The sequence below is a fragment of the Saccoglossus kowalevskii genome, chromosome 2, assembly GCF_978046115.1.
Source record: "Saccoglossus kowalevskii chromosome 2, keSacKowa6.1, whole genome shotgun sequence".
Taxonomy (NCBI): Eukaryota; Metazoa; Hemichordata; class Enteropneusta; family Harrimaniidae; genus Saccoglossus; species Saccoglossus kowalevskii.
In genome coordinates this window covers 24,984,412-25,007,675 of record NC_140642.1, presented here as the reverse complement: position 1 = coordinate 25,007,675, position 23,264 = coordinate 24,984,412, and the positions used below count along the sequence as shown (strand labels likewise).

General features: G+C 34.3%; 1 protein-coding gene across 1 annotated transcript in view; it reads left to right on the top strand.

Annotated features, from left to right (window-relative positions):
• Positions 1–22,630, top strand: part of LOC100376764 (uncharacterized) — a 30,300-nt gene extending 7,670 nt beyond the window's left edge. The window contains exons 5-18 of the mRNA XM_085505444.1: positions 2,609–2,701; positions 4,119–4,213; positions 4,434–4,499; positions 5,448–5,556; positions 5,737–5,787; positions 6,561–6,748; positions 8,094–8,157; positions 8,908–9,217; positions 11,157–11,359; positions 11,924–12,108; positions 13,056–13,145; positions 18,148–18,362; positions 19,548–19,685; positions 21,389–22,630. Of these exons, the coding sequence (XP_085361570.1) occupies positions 2,609–2,701; positions 4,119–4,213; positions 4,434–4,499; positions 5,448–5,556; positions 5,737–5,787; positions 6,561–6,748; positions 8,094–8,157; positions 8,908–9,217; positions 11,157–11,359; positions 11,924–12,108; positions 13,056–13,145; positions 18,148–18,362; positions 19,548–19,685; positions 21,389–21,902 (2,321 nt within the window). The 3' untranslated portion in view covers positions 21,903–22,630. The remainder of the gene's footprint in view (positions 1–2,608; positions 2,702–4,118; positions 4,214–4,433; positions 4,500–5,447; positions 5,557–5,736; positions 5,788–6,560; positions 6,749–8,093; positions 8,158–8,907; positions 9,218–11,156; positions 11,360–11,923; positions 12,109–13,055; positions 13,146–18,147; positions 18,363–19,547; positions 19,686–21,388) is intronic.
• Positions 22,631–23,264: the final 634 nt, after the last annotated feature.

The following is a 23,264-nucleotide window of genomic DNA, read 5'->3' as shown; positions in this document are numbered from 1 at the left end:
TAAATCGCATGGTTCTTTTGAATCTGACTATAAACCTAACACAGTAAAACTATAATATGGAATACTTCATAGAAAGTTATTTCTATTTGTTCACGAGGGCTTGACGTTAACTTTTAAACTCTCTTGTCTGAATAGTTTGTGGCCTATATATTTACTGTAGTCTGTTTATAAACAAGTGAGGCACTATTTAGTTGTATGAATGGCCATTTCAGACTATAGGAGTACTACTAGTGTCAAGTCCTGTTTACAAAAATCAGTTTTATATGTCAACGTTACAAATTGAAATTTATTTTTCAGGTGAGCCCATTTAGGGAACTGATCATTACCACCCAGCCGGTTTCCTGTGAGTTTGACTCGGTTTACCGTACCGGTCGTTGCTTTACCGTACCGACCGTTGCGTTACCGTACCGACCGTTGCGTTACCGTACCGACCGTTGCGTTACCGTACCGACCGTTGCGTTACTGTACCGGCTGGACAATTACCGTACTGATAGGACCAATACCGACTATTTATCACCTTCGATTAATGAATGCATGGTAAACAAAGCCCCGGTAACTGATCGGCGCCCTGCCGGTAACCGTGAGTCATGCATGAATTAATTGGGCATTTTGCAAACAATAAGAATTTTTTTTTAGGACTTGTACAACAGAGTGTTACGTCCCAGTCGACTAGAGGACTCGATGGTTTAATTATTTGTTTATATTTGTCAGTAGCTCACACAGTGGAAAGAAAGTCGGGCAACCGTCGAAATACAAATAAATAAATAAATTAAATAAAAAAGTCTTTCTGAAATTCTTCGCATGTGTTTTTTTCAATATATGTGTGTTATTCACATATTCATGATCGCCTGTAACGCTATAAAACGACAGTCCTAAATCGTAGCTCACCCACAACGTTGAATAAAACGTCTCAACCTGTCGCATGAATTCGATGATACTTGCATAATCTGTCAGCGTGACTCGCTTGGCCGAGCTCACATGTATTTAAATTCGGGCTTGGGCGTTCGAAAATCTGTTTTGATACTTTGTCGACAATAACACGCGCAACGCGTGCACGTAGTCCAGATAAAATTCAAGTGCGTAAAACGGAATTTGACCTTGCTCTAGTTCAACATTTTTCCATTGCTTTTCGACCTCATTTTGTGATTTTGCTTATGGAATTGACCAAACATATTTACACATCCCTTCCAACAATCCCCAATGTAACTTTATTATAACAAAACAGAGTGTGCAAGTGTGCCGGTACATCTCTTTTTGGAACATGTGATTGGCCCTGAAAAGGGCTGTTTGGTTTGGGGCAGAATACGTTTTAGACTGGAAAGGTCGGGACTTTTTTTTGTTTTACAAAAAAAAAAAAAATAATTACAGCCAATACAAAGTCAGCTTGGACATTCAGTTGTGAGACATAACAAAATAAACGGTGCCAGCGATAGATTTTGCGAATGAAAGAACAAACTAAACGCAATCAAAGGCGCCGACCACTCGCGTTGGAAATAAACTAATAAAACGCGTTGCGACGAGAAATCTCGTCTGCATCTATCATTCGCGCACACGCACACACATGCTATTTTCGTATGTTGAATACGTTGGCAACGTCGTCAAATATTTAGCCCAATCACTGAATAAAAAAACATCCAAGCACACGTGCACTGGCGCCAGATAAAGTGAAAAAATGAAAACAAAATTACGTCTGCACTGTGCATTTGTAACAATAACCAAAACCATTAGGTTACATGCCAAAACTACCGACTCAGGATTCATCATACACAAATATAGCCACTTTCATGGAACTGTTATTTTTGTAATCCACTTTGTCGGCTCAGTTGATTTGGGAGCACTGATCCCGATTTAAAAAAAAAATCGTATAAAATAAAGACGCAGTTCCGTCTGTAGTCATATCCAACAGTTCACTTGGACGTACTGGGAGCTCCATGGTCTCACAAAAATCATGTGTAGCATTATCACGCGCAACTTGAATGTAAATATTATGCAATAATAATGGTAAAGTTTAATCTCTGACAAATAAAAAGACGCAACAAATTGCCCTGGTGGTGTATTTGACCTCGAAAGCTACTGCATAGCAAACATGAACAAAATGATTTATAAACAGACTATAACTACAAACTAAACAAATTCTACTCAAATTAATTCTACAGTTCTGCTTTCTCTGGCGATCCTGTGCATAAAACTGAAATTTAAACAGGTCGGCATTTTACCTGTAAACCGGAAAATCAATGCATAAATTAACTTGTCAGAAGTGTGAATTGCCTCCTGCCAGTACGGTAACGGCCTTGCCGGTACGGCTAATGACCTTCGGGTACGGTAAAGCAGCGGCCGGTACGGTAAAGCAACGGCCGGTACGGTAAAGCAGCGGCCGGTACGGTAAAGCAACGACCGGTACGGTAAAGCAACGCATGCCGCAGGAGACTCACAGGAAACCGGCTTGGTGGTAATGATCAGTTCCCTTAGTCAGGTTGTATGTATAGTTTAGTACTGTGAAAAATTGACACACTAATTAACACTGTTATACTAATTAACACCAATACACTGATTAAATCCACCATTCTCAATTGTATGTATGTTCTGATGTAATGTGTGTTTGTTTTAGGTAAACTAGGGATGGTTGAAGATTTAAATGTTACCGGAGTATTCTTTGAAAACAAGCACATTGTCATTTATATGACTTGGAAACCACCTGTAGGTAAATCTACCATATTGGCTCAACAATAGAATGCCATCTATTCAGAACTGACTGCTGTATCATAAGGTCTTCTGTGACACCATATCAGAAATGATTGCTATGTTACAAACATTGCATGCTTTGAGACCTCTTGAAAAATATTTGAGGCTTTGACCTGAAGCAGTGAATTGAATTGAATATACTTGAACCAGATAAGAACTAATCCTAATGTTTTAATTTTTTCAACACCAATTCTCTCTTTTCATCACAAATTCACAAAATAGCTGTGTTTTTAGTCTGCACTTTCCTTCAGAAGATTGGGACAAAAATAGCCAAATTTTTTGAGTAAAAACTGAATATTTACCCAAATTTTGTCTGTTGGTTTCAAAACTAGGGTTCATTTCCAGAAAAATTGAAGAACATAAGAAAAAGAGTGCAGACGAATTAGGGCAAGACATTCTGGTGGTGAAAAGATTAATGGAGCTAAGCTGGTGGAGGAGAATTGTATTCAAATGTTTTTTTAATTTCAAGAAATGTTGTATATTAGCTTGTGTGATTTTAGTGCCTGTCAGAAGTCCAAAACAAGGACTTTATTATGAGTTCTATTCATTTGGGTGTTCCATTCCCAAAAATAACAGAGTATTAACATGCCATCAAATGTTTCTCAGGCATCTTAGGGCAATGCTATTCAAGCCATGAGGCATGTCAGATAATCACCACTAGAGGGCGCAAGGAAGCTAAAAAGCAATAAACTATTCTATAGCTAGCATTTAATCAATTTTATGTATATCTAACAAATTCAACACAATTTTAACTTTCATCAACAATTTCTCAGGCATGTCTCAGTTAATATTATTCAAACTGTGCATGTGCCACATTTGTGTTGATAAACATTGCTTTTCCCACAATCCAATGCGCTCTTCAAATGGAAATCACAAGTATGAGATTTGACCTGGGCGCGACTTGCACTGATTACCGCCAGTGACTCCTTTGATGCCTTCCAATAACATGAAAATTACTTAATTAAAGCTTGGAAACGTCTCAGTTCGTACTCGTTCGTACAGTCAAAGTCGCCATCTTTGTTTGTATGAGACTACTACCGACTACCGTGCTTTAACCTAAGATGACTGACTGTCAAACTAAAATGCCATACTGTAAAATACTTTATTTTTTCGCTATTTTTGCTAAAGGGATGATTCAGCACATATAAAATCCTGCAAATATCCCTTTTTCTCTACTTTTTACATTCAATTTGTCAAAAATCAGTGAAAATAAATTTCATATAAAACACCCAAAAAGTCTTTTCAGTGATTAATTTGAGCTAAAATAACGTATTTTACAGTACTTCAGTCATGTACATTTGCGGTCAAAAGTTTTGAAATAGTCGCCAATGAAGGAGAGTATCATAACTCAGTTTTTATTCTTGTTATTCTGGTAGGTTGGGAAGATGATATTCAAAAATATGACGTACATATCACTATGAAGAAATGTAACAAAATTGTTGCAACATCTGAAAATGCTGTTTTTTATCCTGTAAGTTTCATTTCTCAACACCGTCCAATCAGTGTGTAATCAATGTAATATTAATCATTTTCAGTGTTGCCTTGATGTATTACTTCAGAATATTCATTAAGTAAAGTGGAAATTAGTTCCAGATGTTTTTTTAGTTTCTATTATCATATGGCATATTAGATTACTGATCATTAATAACAGTTTGAGATTCATTCTCATCAACTTTTTTTTTTAAATGTAGTCTACTTCAATGCCAGCTCGTATGGACCTGTCGTGCGAGTTCCAAAGTTGTGTGGTCGACTTACATGTGAGTTTTGTTATTCATTGAATGAACACCACAATGTATGTTACTTTAAGAACCAGAGTAATTTAGATTGTATAAGGTTTAAGCAGAATTCATGTATTTTCAATACTGTGGTCGTCGGACCATGTATGTGTGACATTTGTATTTATAAACATGGATTTTCCCATAATTCAATGCGCTTTTCTGATGAATTCGATACTTTCCAGTCATCTAACAAATTACCTAATTAAAGCTTGGTAACCTCTTAGTTTGAACTTGCTGGTCTGCGCATCAGTCAAAGTCGCCATCTTTGTCACCACTTTTTAAACAACTGAAATTAGGTGGTAAAACAAAATTCAACAAATATGGACTTGAACTTGTCATCACCTAAATGTGATTGCACAATGTGCTGAGATGTGTACCAGAAATTCAATATCCCCATGTGTGTGCTATGTGACCGGACTACTTTTTTGTGTTTGAATGCATGATCTGTTCACCTCCAATGTAAACAATTTGGCACTATTTTTCAACATGTTAAATATAGAGATATATGTACAATGTTATACATTGGTATACATACATATGTTAACTGTCGGTTCAGTCATATGATCAGTATGATCATTTATACTGAGATTTGGCAATGGAAATAATGAAGACAAAACTCATTTTCTGCTTTGAAAAATATGTTAAATCTTAATAAATCTATTATTAATAAACTCTGTATAAAAAAAACAGGTGATTCCCAGCGGCAGCATTCAGCTCTGTATTCAAATGCTATTGTCTGCCCATGTGTGGACCTCATAACATTTTTTCAAATAGTCCCATTATATATTCTTTTAAAATGCAACAATCTCTGCTCGACAATTGTCAACACTGTTTGAATGTGATAAACAATGTAAATCCCCCTATAGCTGGATTCTTTCTTTCATATAATTTGAATGAAATGCTATCTATGATATTTTATATATTTAAATATCAACTAAATCAGTTTTAATATGTCACTTATTTCTGTTCCTGAAGATGGAAGCCAATGCAGGTTGTAAGATTGGAGAAAAAACCATTTATGAACTGGACCTAACAGGTGGGTAATCAAATCAATATTTTCAAAATATTAAATTATTGCAATAATTATGGCAGGTTTTGTTGTAAGAAGGAATGCAACAGTGTGCAGAGATCTTTATCCTTATATGTTAGCAAAGCAGAAAATTGCTACAAAAATAAAAACAATCTTTCATATTATAATTGTAATCTTACTTTACAGAGTTTACTGATTGCCATAATGAATTATCAAGTCTCGGTAAGGACATACTTGGTAAGGATTTGTGTTTTAGCATGTTATTTGCCTGTATAAATCGCCTAATGAATATTATTTATCATTATATATCTGGCTTTGAAAACAGGATTTAACATTCCAGAATTTGCATTTGTTGAAACATAGTTGCACTAAATGCAACGTTTGAATTTGTGTGGAATGTATAGCCTAGCTTGGTTATGTTAGGCATAGCAACAATGTAGCATTTGATAGAAATAGAATCCTGGCAATGAATGCAGATAATCACACAACAACTTTGTGGCATGACTCACATAAAAAGCGTTTTTGCTGGCGTTTCAGATTTTTATCTCCCACTACATTATGAATGCTGTGACGTGTTGACTCGTGAACACACGAAACATCATAGAAACTATAGAGCTTTATCTTCTTGTTTATTCTGCCATTTTCAGTTACACCAATGACATTACTTTTTACATATCAATACAACTTTCAGTTACACCAACGACACTACTTTTTACATATCAATACACTTGAGTGATCAGGTGACATATAACACCATTACAAAAGTATGTATTCTGACGCACACAATAAAGTAGTTCCAAAAACATCACAGATACACACACAAGAAAAGATGTATATTAATATGGTTATTATGTGAATCCTGAAAAAATACACATCGGGTGATGCATTTTCCATCCTGCATTTGTATCACTCATAAATTATTGAAATATCACCAAGGTACAAGTACCACAAGTTTCAATTATTTTAAGTCATATTTTACAGCTTTCTAATGATCTCCATACTGTTGACAGGCTTAATACCTCCCCAAACGTCAATGAAAACTGTACCTATAGCCTCAGAGCCCTGGCAAGTTGGCAATATGTTCTTTATAAATATCAGCTGGATACCACCAGGTGACGTCACAATTTTCGATGAGTATGTTATACAATGGGTTCCCAACGATAGAAGTAGTTCACAGAGAGAAATCAAGATATCAAAGGTTGGTTAAAACTTGATCAGTACACCCTTCTGTACCGTCATCTTTCCAGATATTAAGTGAAAGACAATTTATGAATTCTTTGCACATTTGAGATTTTGAACATTGTTTCCGAGATATTGGTGGCCATATTGGAGCCTCATCAATAGATTCCTCTACAAAGATGTACAACATCTCATGGTGGAGTACTTTTGAGGTGGCATATGCAATGTGTGACCTACAGATAAAAACAAAAGTAATATGTTTGGCACATTATCTCACTGAGGGCATACATCACCAATCGTAAGTTTGAACTTTTGGTTGTTGTAAAGTGATTTGAATTTGGATCATTTTAATGTTTTTATTCACAGAATGAAACAAGTTGCATATTGAAAGATCTCTCTCCCGATACCATATATCTCTACAATGTATGTACTTTTCTTATATTCTTATAAATATTATTGGTGTTTGAATTATGGTTAATTTTAGCCTAAAAATGATTATACTTTCTGTCAGTATTGCAGCTTTAAATCCACATTATTTTCTGATTAATTTTTTGATTTTACTCTTAGCACTCTTGGAGCATAACCTACAACTTATACCAAATTTTCCTGGCCAGAAAGTACTTAGTAACAATTTTTTAGTTATTTCTGGAACTGCTTTTTTAATATAAGTTCTGGATTATTCTGGGGTTCTGGATTATTACCTATTTTATGGGTGAACCTCAAAAAATTTTCTACTGCCGGTACTCTGTATTAAAATCTTTCTTTTTGGCTGTACTACTATATCTCTGATACCCATGTACAGTCTCATATTTTTTCACATTCAACGTAATACATGCTTATGTTTATTTAACAAATAAACTGGAACACACTTACGATACTGGCACACGCTTACTTTACTTGAGTTAGAATACAAGAACTGCATAAATATGAAAAATAGAAATACAAATATTTTGATCTTACCGTATATTAAATTACAAATTTAGAAGTCATGAAATACATCTGATTTTTGTTGATACTTAATTCACTCTAAATTACTGACCATACACTACAATTTCATTGATAAACAATTTACCTGGTCACATGACCAATAATTTGCATGTCCAATTTGATTACATGTATTACCGGAGGTATGTAGCAACACATTTTCAAAACAATTCAATTTGATAAATCAATCAATGATAAAGATGATAGATTTGCAGTCATTTTGTTTTTGGCCATATAACTTTATCTTGGGCAGGAATAATATTTTCCCTAATTACAACAGGGACTGTGTCATTAACAATGACTTGTATGACACTGTACTAAAAATACATAATTTATTTACTGTTTCCAATCTTAACATGAATTGTATTTTTTTTTTGCAGTTTCTTGCATTACCGAATATAATGTACCATTTCAAGTTGGCCTTTCCTTACACCTTTAACACAAGTAAGTGATATAGCCAATGTAGGAATGGTATAACGGGAAAATTATATTTATGTTGTTCTCAATGTACCAATAACTCAAATGCTTTGTTATCACACAGTAATGATGCTTAGTGTGAAAAGTATGCAACATCAGTCTCTGTGTGCTCGAACAGTACACAGAGAAAAACAAATTGTGCAACTGTACAGTTTTCACCCCTGTGATATTAATTCACAATTTCTCTGTCATATTGACGATGTAATAAAAAAGTTAAGAGTTGGTTGATAGTCATGACATTAGAGGCTGTATTATCCAGCCCATGGTGCTACTTGTATCAATTAGCTCTATGATCAAATGATGTCCGGTAATAACCTCATAGTATCACACAATCTTATATCTTGAATATTTCAATTGATCAATCTATGTCTCAATTGTATTGACATATCTATATGCACAATAAAACATCTTTAAAAATAGATTCAAAATAAGAGATATTTAAAAGATAGAGGCACATATGTATTTTGGTCCTTCCATGGTTTTTCCCATAGAGGCACTTACGTATTTTGGTCCTCCTATAGTTTCTCCCATAGAGGCACATATGTACGGATATTTTGGTTCTCTTATGGTTTTTCCCGTAGAGGCACATATGTATTTTGGTCATACTATGGTTTTGGGTCAAATTTTATGTGCTCCAACTGACATTTTGTTAGCAGGAAATTTATGTAAGCACATACATATACAGTTAATCATCGCTGTAAAATGTTTGTTTGGCAGCTTCCCTGCTTGACGAAACAACTACATATCAGACAACAGTGAATAAAACTTTGGTATCCACCTTGAATTCTAAGAAAACAGTTACAGTGTTAATAGAAGACATTGCTGAAGATACTTCGGAAGATGATAAAATGAATGTTGTTACGTTGGTACTGTACATTACTCTGCCTTTGCTCTGTCTGTTTGTCGTGGTGGTAATTGTGTACGTCTTTATTCGACATCATAAATTTTCATCAATGACCGAACAAATGATGAAGGACAAAGAAGAAGGTGTTCCTAATATTTATATATCGCCAAAACTGATTAAACGGTGAGTTGCTTTTTTGGTAACTTTCAACTTGATCTCATTGTGGTAGATGTATGATCAGGTTATTGTAAGAATTGTTCTAACTTTTTCAAATTGTTATTTGATTTGTTGCTATGGTTTTTAGAGATTTGTAATATATCTTGGAATTCTGTGATGTGCGTACTGGATGTATTTGAGTTATTAAATATATCATAAAGACTTGACAGAATAATCTACTAATGATGTAACCATGTACTGTCTGAGTTCATGAAAAATTGTATGTGGTATATTTAGTGAACATATTTCGGTCAAAATTCTTAGCTTACAAATTGTGGAATAGTCTAATAAAGCCATATTTGTTTTTGTTTTTTGTGATCAGTGATAACTCATATTGTCCAATCATCACATCTCATAATATCCATGTGACCACAGATTGTCCAATCACTGCAGCACATAATATTCATGTGACCACAGATTTTCCAATCACTGTAGCACATAATATCCATGTGACCACAGATTGTCCAATCATCATGTCACATAATATCCATGTGACCACAGATTGTCCAATCACTGCAGCACATAATATCCATGTGACCACAGATTGTCCAATCACTGCAGCACATAATATCCATGTGACCACAGATTGTCCAATCATTGCAGCACATAATATCCATGTGACCACAGATTGTCCAATCATCACGTCACATAATATCCATGTGACCACATATTGTCCAAACATCACATCACATAATATCCATGTGACCACAGATTGTCCAATCATCACATCACATAATATCCATGTGACCACAGATTGTCCAATCATCACATCACATAATATCTATGTGACCACAGATTGTCCAATCATGACAGCACATAATATCTATGCGACTACAGATTGTCCAATCATCACATCACATAATATCCATGTGACCACAGATTGTCCAATCATCACATCACATAATATTCATGTGACCACAGATTGTCCGAACAGAGCAGCACATAATATCCATGTGACCACAGATTGTCCAATCATCATATCATATAATATCCATGTGTCCACAGATTGTGCAATCATCACATCACATAATATCCATGTGACCACAGATTGTCCAATCATCACATCACATAATATTCATGTGACCACAGATTGTCCGAACAGAGCAGCACATAATATCCATGTGACCACAGATTGTCCAATCATCATATCATATAATATCCATGTGTCCACAGATTGTGCAATCATCACATCACATAATATCCATGTGACCACAGATTGTCCAATCATCACATCACATAATATTCATGTGACCACAGATTGTCCGAACAGAGCAGCACATAATATCCATGTGACCACAGATTGTCCAATCATGACAGCACATAATATCTATGCGACTACAGATTGTCCAATCATCACATCACATAATATCCATGTGACCACAGATTGTCCAATCATCACATCACATAATATTCATGTGACCACAGATTGTCCGAACAGAGCAGCACATAATATCCATGTGACCACAGATTGTCCAATCATCATATCATATAATATCCATGTGTCCACAGATTGTGCAATCATCACATCACATAATATCCATGTGACCACAGATTGTCCAATCATCACATCACATAATATCCATGTGACCACATATTGTCCAATCATCACATCACAGATTGTCCAATCATCACATCACATAATATCCATGTGACCACAGATTGTCCAATCATCACATAATATCCATGTGACCACAGATTGTCCAATCATCACATCACATAATATCCATGTGTCCACAGATTGTCCAATCAGAGCAGCACATAATATCCATGTGACCACAGATTGTCCAATCAGAGCAGCACATAATATCAATGTGACCACAGATTGTAATGTAATCTGGATGTGGTGTTTGTATTAATGTTAAAATTACTAATAATTGTTTTTTTGTATCATAACTACACATTACAGGCCAATACCTGGTCCACATGATAGATGGGAGGTACCATTATCAAGAATAGAGTTTGGTGAAGTGCTCGGGGAAGGTGCATTTGGAAAAGTTATACAGGGAAAAATTGAAGGCAGGGTTTTAACACATCAAAATTCACAGTCATCATTAGTTAAAGAATGGGCACGTAGTCAAGATGTTACCGTGGCAATCAAAATGCTACATGGTTAGTAGATTTAGTTATTTTAAATTGGAGGTAGATATGGGTATACTATGTACAATAACAAATGAAATAAAAGTAAATATTTGGAGGATATATTCGAAAATTATTTAAGAATTATTCATTTGTTTTTGCCATTTTTACTTAAACATTATCATTGATGAATTCTCTGATAAACAAGAGTTTATACCAAACATATCATCATTTATCAAATACAGAACAATTTGGTAAAAACAGACAGCAGATGAAAACAATAGCACAACAAACCCTTTCACAGTTAGTTGGATACAAACTCCGAACGCACTACTGAACGCTCTACTTGATTGGGTGATTTTGTTAATTCCTCATGAATATTAGCGCATATCATTTGATTTCTCCTCTGTTCAAGATGGCAGCCACTAACCGTGAAAGGGTCTATTAAAACTCAGCTATATTAACAATGACACGCATGTCCTATGACTTTCTACACAGCAAAAAGATGAATATAAAAAACATCATTTAATACATCTATCACTCTATACATTTTAACTACATATAATACAAATGTGATCAAATCTTTCTGTGATTTAGAATATGCTGAAGACACTCAGAGAAATGAATTTTTACGAGAAATTGAGTTGATGAAAGACATTGGGCACCATCAGAATGTAGTCAGCATCATTGCATGCTGTACAGTACAGGAACCTCTATGTCTTATTGTACAACATTGCCAAGATGGCGATTTACTCAAGTTTCTACGACAGAGACGATCAGAGGTGAGCAAATAACTCAAATGGTTAGGTACAACAGAAGGTCAGAGATGAGCAAAACATGAATGGTTAGGTACAAGAGAGAAGGTCAGAGATGAGCAAAACATGAATGGTTAAATCCAACAGAGAAGGTCAGAGATGAGCAAAACATGAATGGTTAGGTACAAGAGAGAATGTCAGAGATGAGCAAAATATGAATGGTTAGGTACAAGAGAGAAGGTCAGAGATGAGCAAAACATGAATGGTTAGGTACAAGAGAGAAGGTCAGAGATGAGCAAAACATGAATGGTTAGGTACAAGAGAGAAGGTCTGAGATGAGCAAAACATGAATGGTTAGCTACAAGAGAGAAGGTCAGAGATGAGCAAAATATGAATGGTTAGGTCAGAGAGTGAAGGTCAGAGCTAACAACTTAAAATTAAAGATCACAGGTGATAAAACAATTTAGATCTGAGAGATTAGGGGCGAGCAAAAGTCTCAAATGTTTTGGCCAGAAAGGTCAGAAATGAGGAAACAACCGAACTGAGTTCAGAAGTGGGCCCAAGATTTAGATCAGACAGAAGAAATCATTTAGGTCAGTGAGAATGTAATATGTGGGCATGAGCTTATTCATCAATCATATTTTGTTTTAGTGAGTTTCCAGTAATAGCGTGGGAAGGCAATAATTGATTTTAGACTCTACAATAGAACAATTATATGACACACTTAAAACTCAAGAGATTATGATTTAGATAATGTCATAAATGTAACTTTTGTATATATATTCAAGCTGAGTTGTGTTATGGATCTCATCTGAAAACCATTTTAAACTATGACTATTGCCATTTTGTGTGAAGCATTCATTTGTCAAAAAAACAGAAGTATTTTGTTTTATGTTGATAGAGGGCACAATCACTTTTTTTTCTAAGGTCAATGATTCACTATAGTAAAATTGGCATGTGATGATTTGTTACAGCTTGTTGCCAATAACCAAAATATTGATGAGTCAGAGAAGCTCAATCCATCTGACTTACTGTCATTTGCCAGGCAAATTGCCATTGGAATGGTAAGTTACTAGTTATCATACTATTTATTTTGTTAGCAGAGGTCAGAATACGCATGTGCAATGATGGATGATTCAGTCGTCCTTGTTCCCTTTCCGATTCAAAAATATAAAGAAGAATTTTGTAATCCCTCAAAATAGAATATTCACACAGTTTGAACATTATCTCTAGAAAGGGAGCAAACAAATTTTACTGAGGAATTCATGTTTTTATTCAGTAGAGCCATGCAGCCATTATTGGAAGCATTTTAAAAAGCTAATCCAAGCAAATACATTCACCAATGTGATCTATTGATTGGTGCATTATTACTGTCGTCGTAGCAAAATTAATCTGTTGTCGAATGATGAGGTCTTTTTCAAATTACTCCATGCATTGTGTTGCAACATATGATTGTATGATTCAAGCAACAGTTATTGCAAGAATCAACCTGATGGTTTCATTGCTCTGAATTAAAAAACTTTCATTTTTTTATTGTTCTCTTCTTCGCTAGCCAAGGTCTAAGTTTGTTCGGCCAAGCCTCTAAACAGACCTTGGCAGAGCGACCATCAAATATGCGTATTCTAATGGCGCTTCCAGTAGTCAGTTGCGGCTAATCATTGTCCAATCAGTGTGCTTGTTACAAATCCCTCTTTGGCATTTCATTTTAAACAAAATGGCGGCCCCATGAATCGTGATATTTGTGATGATAAAATTGCGAAAGTTTTCGGTGTGGGTGCCCTCAAGCCTCATCAGGTACAGGAAATCGACGCAGTTTTGTGTGGGAAGGATGTCTTCATAGCGACAAAAACAGGAAGTGGAATTTTGTTTTATAATTTGGTACATCCAAGTTGATTGGACGCCTTGTTTCAAGGCGCGCCCAATCAGATCTCAATGCTTAAGATATGCAATTAGCCTATGCGATCCCGCACAGTATGGTGTAGAGGCCTATAGATCGAAAACACAGGACCATGCGATTTTGACGATGATTGTTTTGATGATTTTGATGTAATGGCTTCTGTGACAGTTAAAAGTTTGAAATGATCATAATCATTTCTCACCAATCAACCTGACTAATTCGTTATGAGTACCATGTGAAACCCCTAGTTGGTCATGTTTTTATACAAAGTCAAAAGAATCCTCTGGGGATGGCACAGTCAACAAGTCAAAAGGTGTAAACAGTTTGCTCTTTGCTGGGCTAATCCAAGATTGTCACTGAGCATTTACAATGTGTCCCTGAGTGAACATTTGGCAATATTAAATATTGACAGTAGCCATTGTACTCAATAGTGAGGTTCCCTCAAATGCAAAAGAAGAATTTCTGACTGATATAGACAAGAAGGCTCTAGTTTATCCCTCCAGTACAAGCCTTTCTAAGTATAAGCATGCTAGAGCCTTGATATCTTTTGTCTTGGCATGGCTTGGCATAAACCATAAGGAGAGGTAACTTGGATTGTACAATGTGGAGAAATCAGTGTTAAAATTGAAGACTAGAGTTGCTATCATAGTGGCAAACGAACTAGAAAAACATACACAGACACAGAATAAAGTGGCCATATCTTGTACATGCTGACTATTGTTGATTGTCTTCTTCTCTATTTTTTTTTTTGAGCATTATATTTTTCAACCCATTTCATCCCTTCAGTTGGATGTTGTGTGTATAAAAATTATTATGTAATGAATGCACATAAATGGTGCTGCATGACTGTTTTTTGTCCATGCTGACTGGGAATGAGTATTATGCATGTGCACCTAGGGTGTGCTGCGTTGTTTGTTATGTCTGCATCTGTTGTTGAAGCCATGAGCAGTCCCGTGCTGCACACGTGATGAGACATGGTGGTAAATTGCAAAGTACTACAGTGTATATGCAACTCCTGGAGGACTTACTTTTCTGTTCTGGTTGTATGTATACTGCTGAATACGTTATTGTTTTTTTACAAGATCTCTAAGCATTGAAGAGAATTCTTGCATCATATTATTGCATCATCATATGGCATCAACATCAACAGATTAGTGCATCAACATGTTGCATCAACGTCAACATATCAGTACATCAACATGTTGCATCAACATCAACATATTAGTGCATCAACATCAACATATTAGTGCATCAACATATCAGTGCATCAACATCAACATTAGTGCATCAACATGTTTTAACATATGATTGCATAATCATGTTGCATCAACGTCAACATATTAGTGCATCAACATTAACATTAGTGCATCAACATGTTGCATCAACATTAACATATTAGTGCATCAACATGTTTTAATATATTATTGCATAATCATGTTGCATCAACATATTAGTGTATCAACATGTTGCATCAACATCAACATATTAGTGCATCAACATGTTTTAACATATGATTGCATAATCATGTTGCATCAACGTCAACATATTAGTGCATCAACGTCAACATATTAGTGCATCAACATTAACATTAGTGCATCAACATGTTGCATCAACATTAACATATTAGTGCATCAACATGTTTTAATATATTATTGCATAATCATGTTGCATCAACATATTAGTGTATCAACATGTTGCATCAACATCAACATATTAGTGCATCAACATGTTTTAACATATGATTGCATAATCATGTTGCATCAACGTCAACATATTAGTGCATCAACGTCAACATATTAGTGTATCAACATTAACATTAGTGCATCAACATGTTGCATCAACATTAACATATTAGTGCATCAACATGTTGCATCAACATTAACATATTAGTGCATAATCATGTTGCATCAACGTCAACACATTAGTGCATCAACGTCAACATATTAGTGCATCAACATTAACATTAGTGCATCAACATGTTGCATCAACATTAACATATTAGTGCATCAACATGTTGCATCAATGTCAACATATTAGTGCATCAACATGTTGTTTTAACATATTATTACATCAACATATTATTGCATCAACATCAACATATTATTGCATCAACATATTATTGCATCAACATCAACATATTATTGCATCAACATCAACATATTATTGCATAATCATGTTGCATGAACGTCAACATATTAGTGCATCAACATTAACATTAGTGCATCAACATGTTGCATCAACATTAACATATTAGTGCATCAACATGTTTTAATATATTATTGCATAATCATGTTGCATCAACATATTAGTGTATCAACATGTTGCATCAACATCAACATATTAGTGCATCAACATGTTTTAACATATGATTGCATAATCATGTTGCATCAACGTCAACATATTAGTGCATCAACATTAACATTAGTGCATCAACATGTTGCATCAACATTAACATATTAGTGCATCAACATGTTTTAATATATTATTGCATAATCATGTTGCATCAACATATTAGTGTATCAACATGTTGCATCAACATCAACATATTAGTGCATCAACATGTTTTAACATATGATTGCATAATCATGTTGCATCAACGTCAACATATTAGTGCATCAACGTCAACATATTAGTGCATCAACATTAACATTAGTGCATCAACATGTTGCATCAACATTAACATATTAGTGCATCAACATGTTTTAATATATTATTGCATAATCATGTTGCATCAACATATTAGTGTATCAACATGTTGCATCAACATCAACATATTAGTGCATCAACATGTTTTAACATATGATTGCATAATCATGTTGCATCAACGTCAACATATTAGTGCATCAACGTCAACATATTAGTGTATCAACATTAACATTAGTGCATCAACATGTTGCATCAACATTAACATATTAGTGCATCAACATGTTGCATCAACATTAACATATTAGTGCATAATCATGTTGCATCAACGTCAACACATTAGTGCATCAACGTCAACATATTAGTGCATCAACATTAACATTAGTGCATCAACATGTTGCATCAACATTAACATATTAGTGCATCAACATGTTGCATCAATGTCAACATATTAGTGCATCAACATGTTGTTTTAACATATTATTACATCAACATATTATTGCATCAACATCAACATATTATTGCATCAACATATTATTGCATCAACATCAACATATTATTGCATCAACATCAACATATTATTGCATAATCATGTTGCATGAACATCAACATATTATTGCATAATCATGTTGCATCAACATCAAAGAATCAGTCCAGCAATATATTGCATAAACACATTAGTACATCAGCGTATTAGTGCTTCGACCTATTGTGTCATAGTCTGAGGTATCATCTGGTTATCACTTGTTCGTTGAGCAGATTGATACAAGTGACATCATGGGCTAGTAACATTCAGGAACCAAAGGTGATCAACCTAATGCATCAACGTATTGGATCAACCTAGTGCATCAACATATTGGATCAACCTAGTGCATCAACGTATTGGATCAACCTAGTGCATCAACATATTGGATCAACCTAGTGCATCAACATATTGGATCAACCTAGTGCATCAACGTATTGGATCAACCTAGTGCATCAACATATTGGATCAACCTAGTGCATCAACATATTGGATCAACCTAGTGCATCAACATATTGGATCAACCTAGTGCATCAACATTATATCAACATTTTATTGCATATACATATTAGTGCTACTTTGCTCTATTGGAAACGCAATATAGGAACATGAGAAATTATGTCTATTCTTAACAAAGCTGTTATAAAACAGTACATTTTGGTAATAATGTGCAAATTGTTGGTGTGATAAATTACGATGTTCATAGGGTTATAAGAACACCAGAGTGATATCTAGACAGGGTTTTTAGCACCTAGATTTCTAATACTATTAATATAGCTCCACAATATAGACCCTATAATCTATTTGTGGCTTGAACCCTGAAATATTTTTTATAACACTTGCAACAAGTTCAATGCCAAAGTCAACTTTTGTCACCTTTTTTTTTGCCATAATTTAAAAAAAAAAAAAGAAACACTGCACAATATTTGCAATATGTTTTTTTAATTATGGTTTTCAATCAAAAAATTAAATAATTTATGATGAAATGTGTCTCTTTCTGAAGGAGTTTCTCTCTCAGAAAGGTTTTGTTCACAGAGACTTAGCTGCAAGGAATGTCTTGGTATCTGACCACAAAACAGTGAAAATTGGAGATTTTGGACTGACTCGGTACATCTATGATGATAAGATATATCATAATAAAAAGGGCGGAAAATTACCTATAAAGTGGATGTCTGTTGAAGCTATATTTGATCAAGTATTTACAACTCAGAGCGACATGTAAGTCTCTTTCACTGTTACCTGATTGATGACTTGTATGTAGATCTGTGATTGCTTTGTGTGCATATGTGTCTTATTAAGAAATTGTACGTTACATAGATGAACTGCATTGCTAGATGTGATGATTGCATTGATGGGGTTAGTTTTCACCAGCATGCCAGCAACGACAGCACTCTTTTTATCATATCAACAGATCTGCATATGTGAGGAATAATACTGTGAGGGTAATACCAGACCAGTTGGTATCTTGATACAAATATTGAATTCTCCAGTGGGAGCAATATATTATTCACTTCATGCTATTCACTTTGTAGCACTTACAGATATGAATTTCAAATAAAAATAGAATCTTATTTGGACTTTGGACATTTTATTGACATTCTGCTACTATCACACTGAAAAACAGTCACATTGATGATACCAACTAGGATTACAAGTTATTCGGTGACTCCACCCTGTGGTATACATACCACTTGAACGATTTTAGTTATGAATAAAGCGCTTCTCTTAAACGTGCTTGCACTGCGTTAAGACTTCGCTAGACATAAGGTTATTACTTAGCTTGCCCTTTACTTCCGGCCGACTGTCTAAATCCATATCTGGTCTATAAAGATTTTTAAAATGCTGTTCGTTTATTGGAAGTGACATAGTAGGTCGTTTGAACATTCTTTATAAAGTGTATACTCGCTGCTGGAGGTCCTCAAGTAAAAGACACATTAATTCTTTGAACCTTTATTATGTCTTAAATACTCATGCTACAATTTTATACGTAAAATCTTTAAAAAAAATCTTACTCTACTTTTAACCGTTTCACCACCAGTTCCCTCTTTTCATCACAAATTCACAAAATAGTCTCGTTTATAGTCTGCCTTTCCTTCAGACAATTGGGACAAAAAAAAGACACATTTTTCAAGTAAAAACTGAAAATTTACTCAAATATTTTCAGCTATATACTTAAAAGAGGTTTTGTTTATTGTAAGTTTAAGTCTATTCAAACTGAAGTCTTTTCTGTGCGAATGCAATTTTGCAAATTTTCAAAATTCAAAAATTTGTTGCATTTATTGTATATTTGTGTTGTGTTTAGAATACACTTTTTTATACTATTTAATTTAACAGTTTGATCAATGGTAATTCGGCACTTGAAAAACCTGGGCTTTATCTGATTCTCTTCGACTTTTGTTGCAGCTGGTCATTTGGTGTGGTGTTATTTGAGCTGGTTACACTAGGCGGATGTCCTTATCCTGGAATATCAAACCAAGATGTAGTCAATTTATTAAAACGTGGTTATCGAATGGAGAAACCTGACAACTGCTCAGATAACCTGTAAGTTAAGTAATAACCGTACACACTATGGAAATAATTCATCATACATTTTAATTAACAAACGATGACATGATGCAAGGTATGAATGCATTCCCAGCTAGCTATACAAACTGTCAATGAATGCATGTTGATTTTTAATAGCAGTACTTATTGCACTCAAAAAACTAATCACAGCACTGTTATAACAAAAATTGCATGTTCCTTCCTGATGTCATTCATGTGTGTTATTGCTTTGTTCTCCCAGTTGGATGCTGTTAGAAAAGAGAGGGTCATAATTGGGGAATCTTTTTTCTGTGATGATGATGACATTTTTGAGGAAAATGTTGATTTCTCTTTTTTTCATGTACCTACCTCTATTTTTATTTTCTTAATCATTTCAACATAGTAAATTCTAAAGAACTGTTATGCTTTGTCACCATGACAACTTTAATACTAGTGATTTTCCATCACTAATAAACTTGAACTTATATAAAGTGAACTTACATATATTTTTTTTTGTAAATAATCAAAATTCATTTCTATCACAAATAGGACATGTTATATTTTTGATGTCAATGTTTTGTAGCTACCATTATAGGATATTTGTCTTGACATTTTCCGTACACGCTGTCTCATGTGTTTCCATTAATGTTTCCTGTCATATGTTACAATGTGGTGTTCTGGTTTATACCATAGTAGTTTGTGTTTGGCATCCAATCCTTTCTCATTCAACTCTAATGATCCTGTTGTGCAAACAAGTCAACTTAAAGCGCTGATGTTGCCAATAAAACACTTTCCGTTTACTCAACCTTTTATGAAATTACAATGCCAGGTCTGCGTCATCAGCATTTTTACTTGGCTCCCGTGTGAAGTCACACACACTTAGCATTGAGCATTCAAATAAACAGTGTATAAGGTTAAGCCTGTATAAGACGAGTATTGGCTGTTTTTTTTATAACCACTCCATCAACTTATTGGATGTGACTAAAGATTTATCCTGTAACCTGTTATGACTAACACCCATATACATAGCCAACAGCATTTCAAATTGTGTACTAGCTTGCACAGATTATCATATCTTTGTCGGTTTGAGATAGTGAATCAACAGCTGATATACACTAACATCATATGGGCATATCTCAATTGAAAATAATATGTTAACATTTTTAGCTCCTGCCGTCTGATGACGCAGGTCTTCTGGTATGACCGGTTGTCGTTGACGCCCATCTATATCCCATATTGAATTCCCATATCACCAACTTGAACTGTCTTATCTGAAATTTATTCTGGGTAGCTTATTCTCTGATTTGTTTACTGATTATTTTTAATGAATTTTAGTGATGCATTTTAATTTATCTTCAACAGCTTATTCAAAAGTTTTTGATTGTTTACCAAAAGGCATACTTATCTTTCTGGCTGACCATAACGGTGTGCAATTTTGTTTTTGCCAATGTCCTTGACTTTAAAGATGGTCTCCTATGGTTATGTTGCTAGTATAAATATAATTTTAGTATAAATTATAAGAAAATTTTGTTCTTTTCTACTACTCTTGCTCAGAGCTGTAAATGTGTTTTCTATTGATATTAGGTATCAACATCATACCATATATAACTTTCAAATATAACTGAGCCATCTTAAAGGCACAGTTGATGTGACTTTCTTTAGTTTTATCAATTTTTGTCTAGTTCTCTATTGATTGTCTGTTTGTATTGATTCAATTTCAGCTATGAAATTATGTTGATATGCTGGCGAGAAAAAACAGCCGAAAGACCAACCTTTACTGACCTCAGAAAACAACTGGAAGACCTCCTGGAACAGAATACACCATACCTTGATTTCAATTTAGATGAAAACAAAGATTATTATGTATTCTCTTCATCAGGCAGCTCTGCTGACACCTGCCACCACCTCGACGTGACAGACACTGATAGTGGTGAAGAAGAGACGGCAACACCTGACTCATTAAAATTTATAATAGGGAGTGACAGCAGTTCTGGTGACAGCGGCACTTTATCACGTTGCCTTGGACACAGTGCTAATGATCTCAATTCGCAGTATAGCTCAGAGGAACGAAACCCACTGATGGAAAACAGCGTTATATATCAAAACAATAATGAAGAAACAGATGGGCAACTTTCACTTAAACAACATATATATATTCAACCGGACAACAGCTTACAACTTAACAGAAATTTTATCAGGAAAGACTTCCATCAACTCATTGAAACTGTTGTCTAAATGACAAAAAAAATTGTATTATTATAATAATGAGTGGAGATGAATAATTTATAAGTTAATTTGAATGTATATTTGTAAATCAACTTAATCTTATTCATGTATCAATATTCTAGTTAATTTTGGTTAATCGTCATATTAGTTCATTTGTGTACTAAAACATACTTCTGAATTATAATAACTTATATCTGCATTTTATATAATTTAAATTACAGAATTTTGATATAACTATAAATATTTGTAAATATATTATATAGTATAGCTGGATCATTTGGTATGTAGTGAAATGTTAGTCCAACTGACATGGGGTATCTGGCATGCCGAGCTGCCGCCAGGGTTATCCTCCACTGCCGATGTCTTTCAGTAGAAATTATATGAAACTTCCTTACAGTTTGGCTTCTACTACTTTTACCGTGTCAATCGTATTCTTCCCATTGCAGTAAAACTGAATTGTCTCCTCCAGGATTGTTATTATATAAGTGGATCACAAGTTTTTGGTAGTTTCCATTTGACATGATGTATTTATTTTCAATTCAGTCAACCAATTGATTCAAATTTAGAATATTTGTGTCTTCCATAGTTTTATCAATCATAGACACAAAAGAGTGAATGTGCAACGGTATTTTCTGTGAATCTCTTTTAAAATTATATCAAATTTGTGTAAGATAAATCTGAATATTTAAAGACAGTTGCAAAACACACATAATAAATCTGAGAAAAGTTTAATTATGATATATATTTATTAAATGATTTTCAAATAATTACATGTCTAAGCAAAAACAAATGAACAGTAATACCTACGACGATAGCATGTTAAAACATATTTGATATTGCATGTTTTTAAAATCAGGTCACATAAACCACCTCAAGTGCAGCATGGAGAACTGCATGCTTACATAAAGAAAATTGACTCTCCAGTTGACGACATTGTTATCTTTTTGACGTTCGCCATAGATGTGCATTCATGGATTATCTAGTTTCTTTGGTTTTATTCACTATCTCAGATTGATGCATGGATACTGTGTGTTACATTTAGTATTTGTAATGTATAACAATAAACTCCCATCTCTGACCTCTCCCATCTCTAATATATTTTTACCTTGCCTAAAATGATAATCAATGTCCTATGATATAATGGGTAAAAATATCATTAATTTTATTTGTGACTTTGGTAGTATTACTTTTATATGTGAATTGTGTTTTAATTTTTTACGTCAATGATAATGTAAGTCACACAGTATGAGGGTAGAAACGAACATTGTTTTTCGTAAAAAATATTCCTTTATAAAGACGTACAAGTCTGTCACAACAAAGTGTGGCTGTGAAAACATTTCTTTTTTTCTTGTGATATTTGCAAATATTATA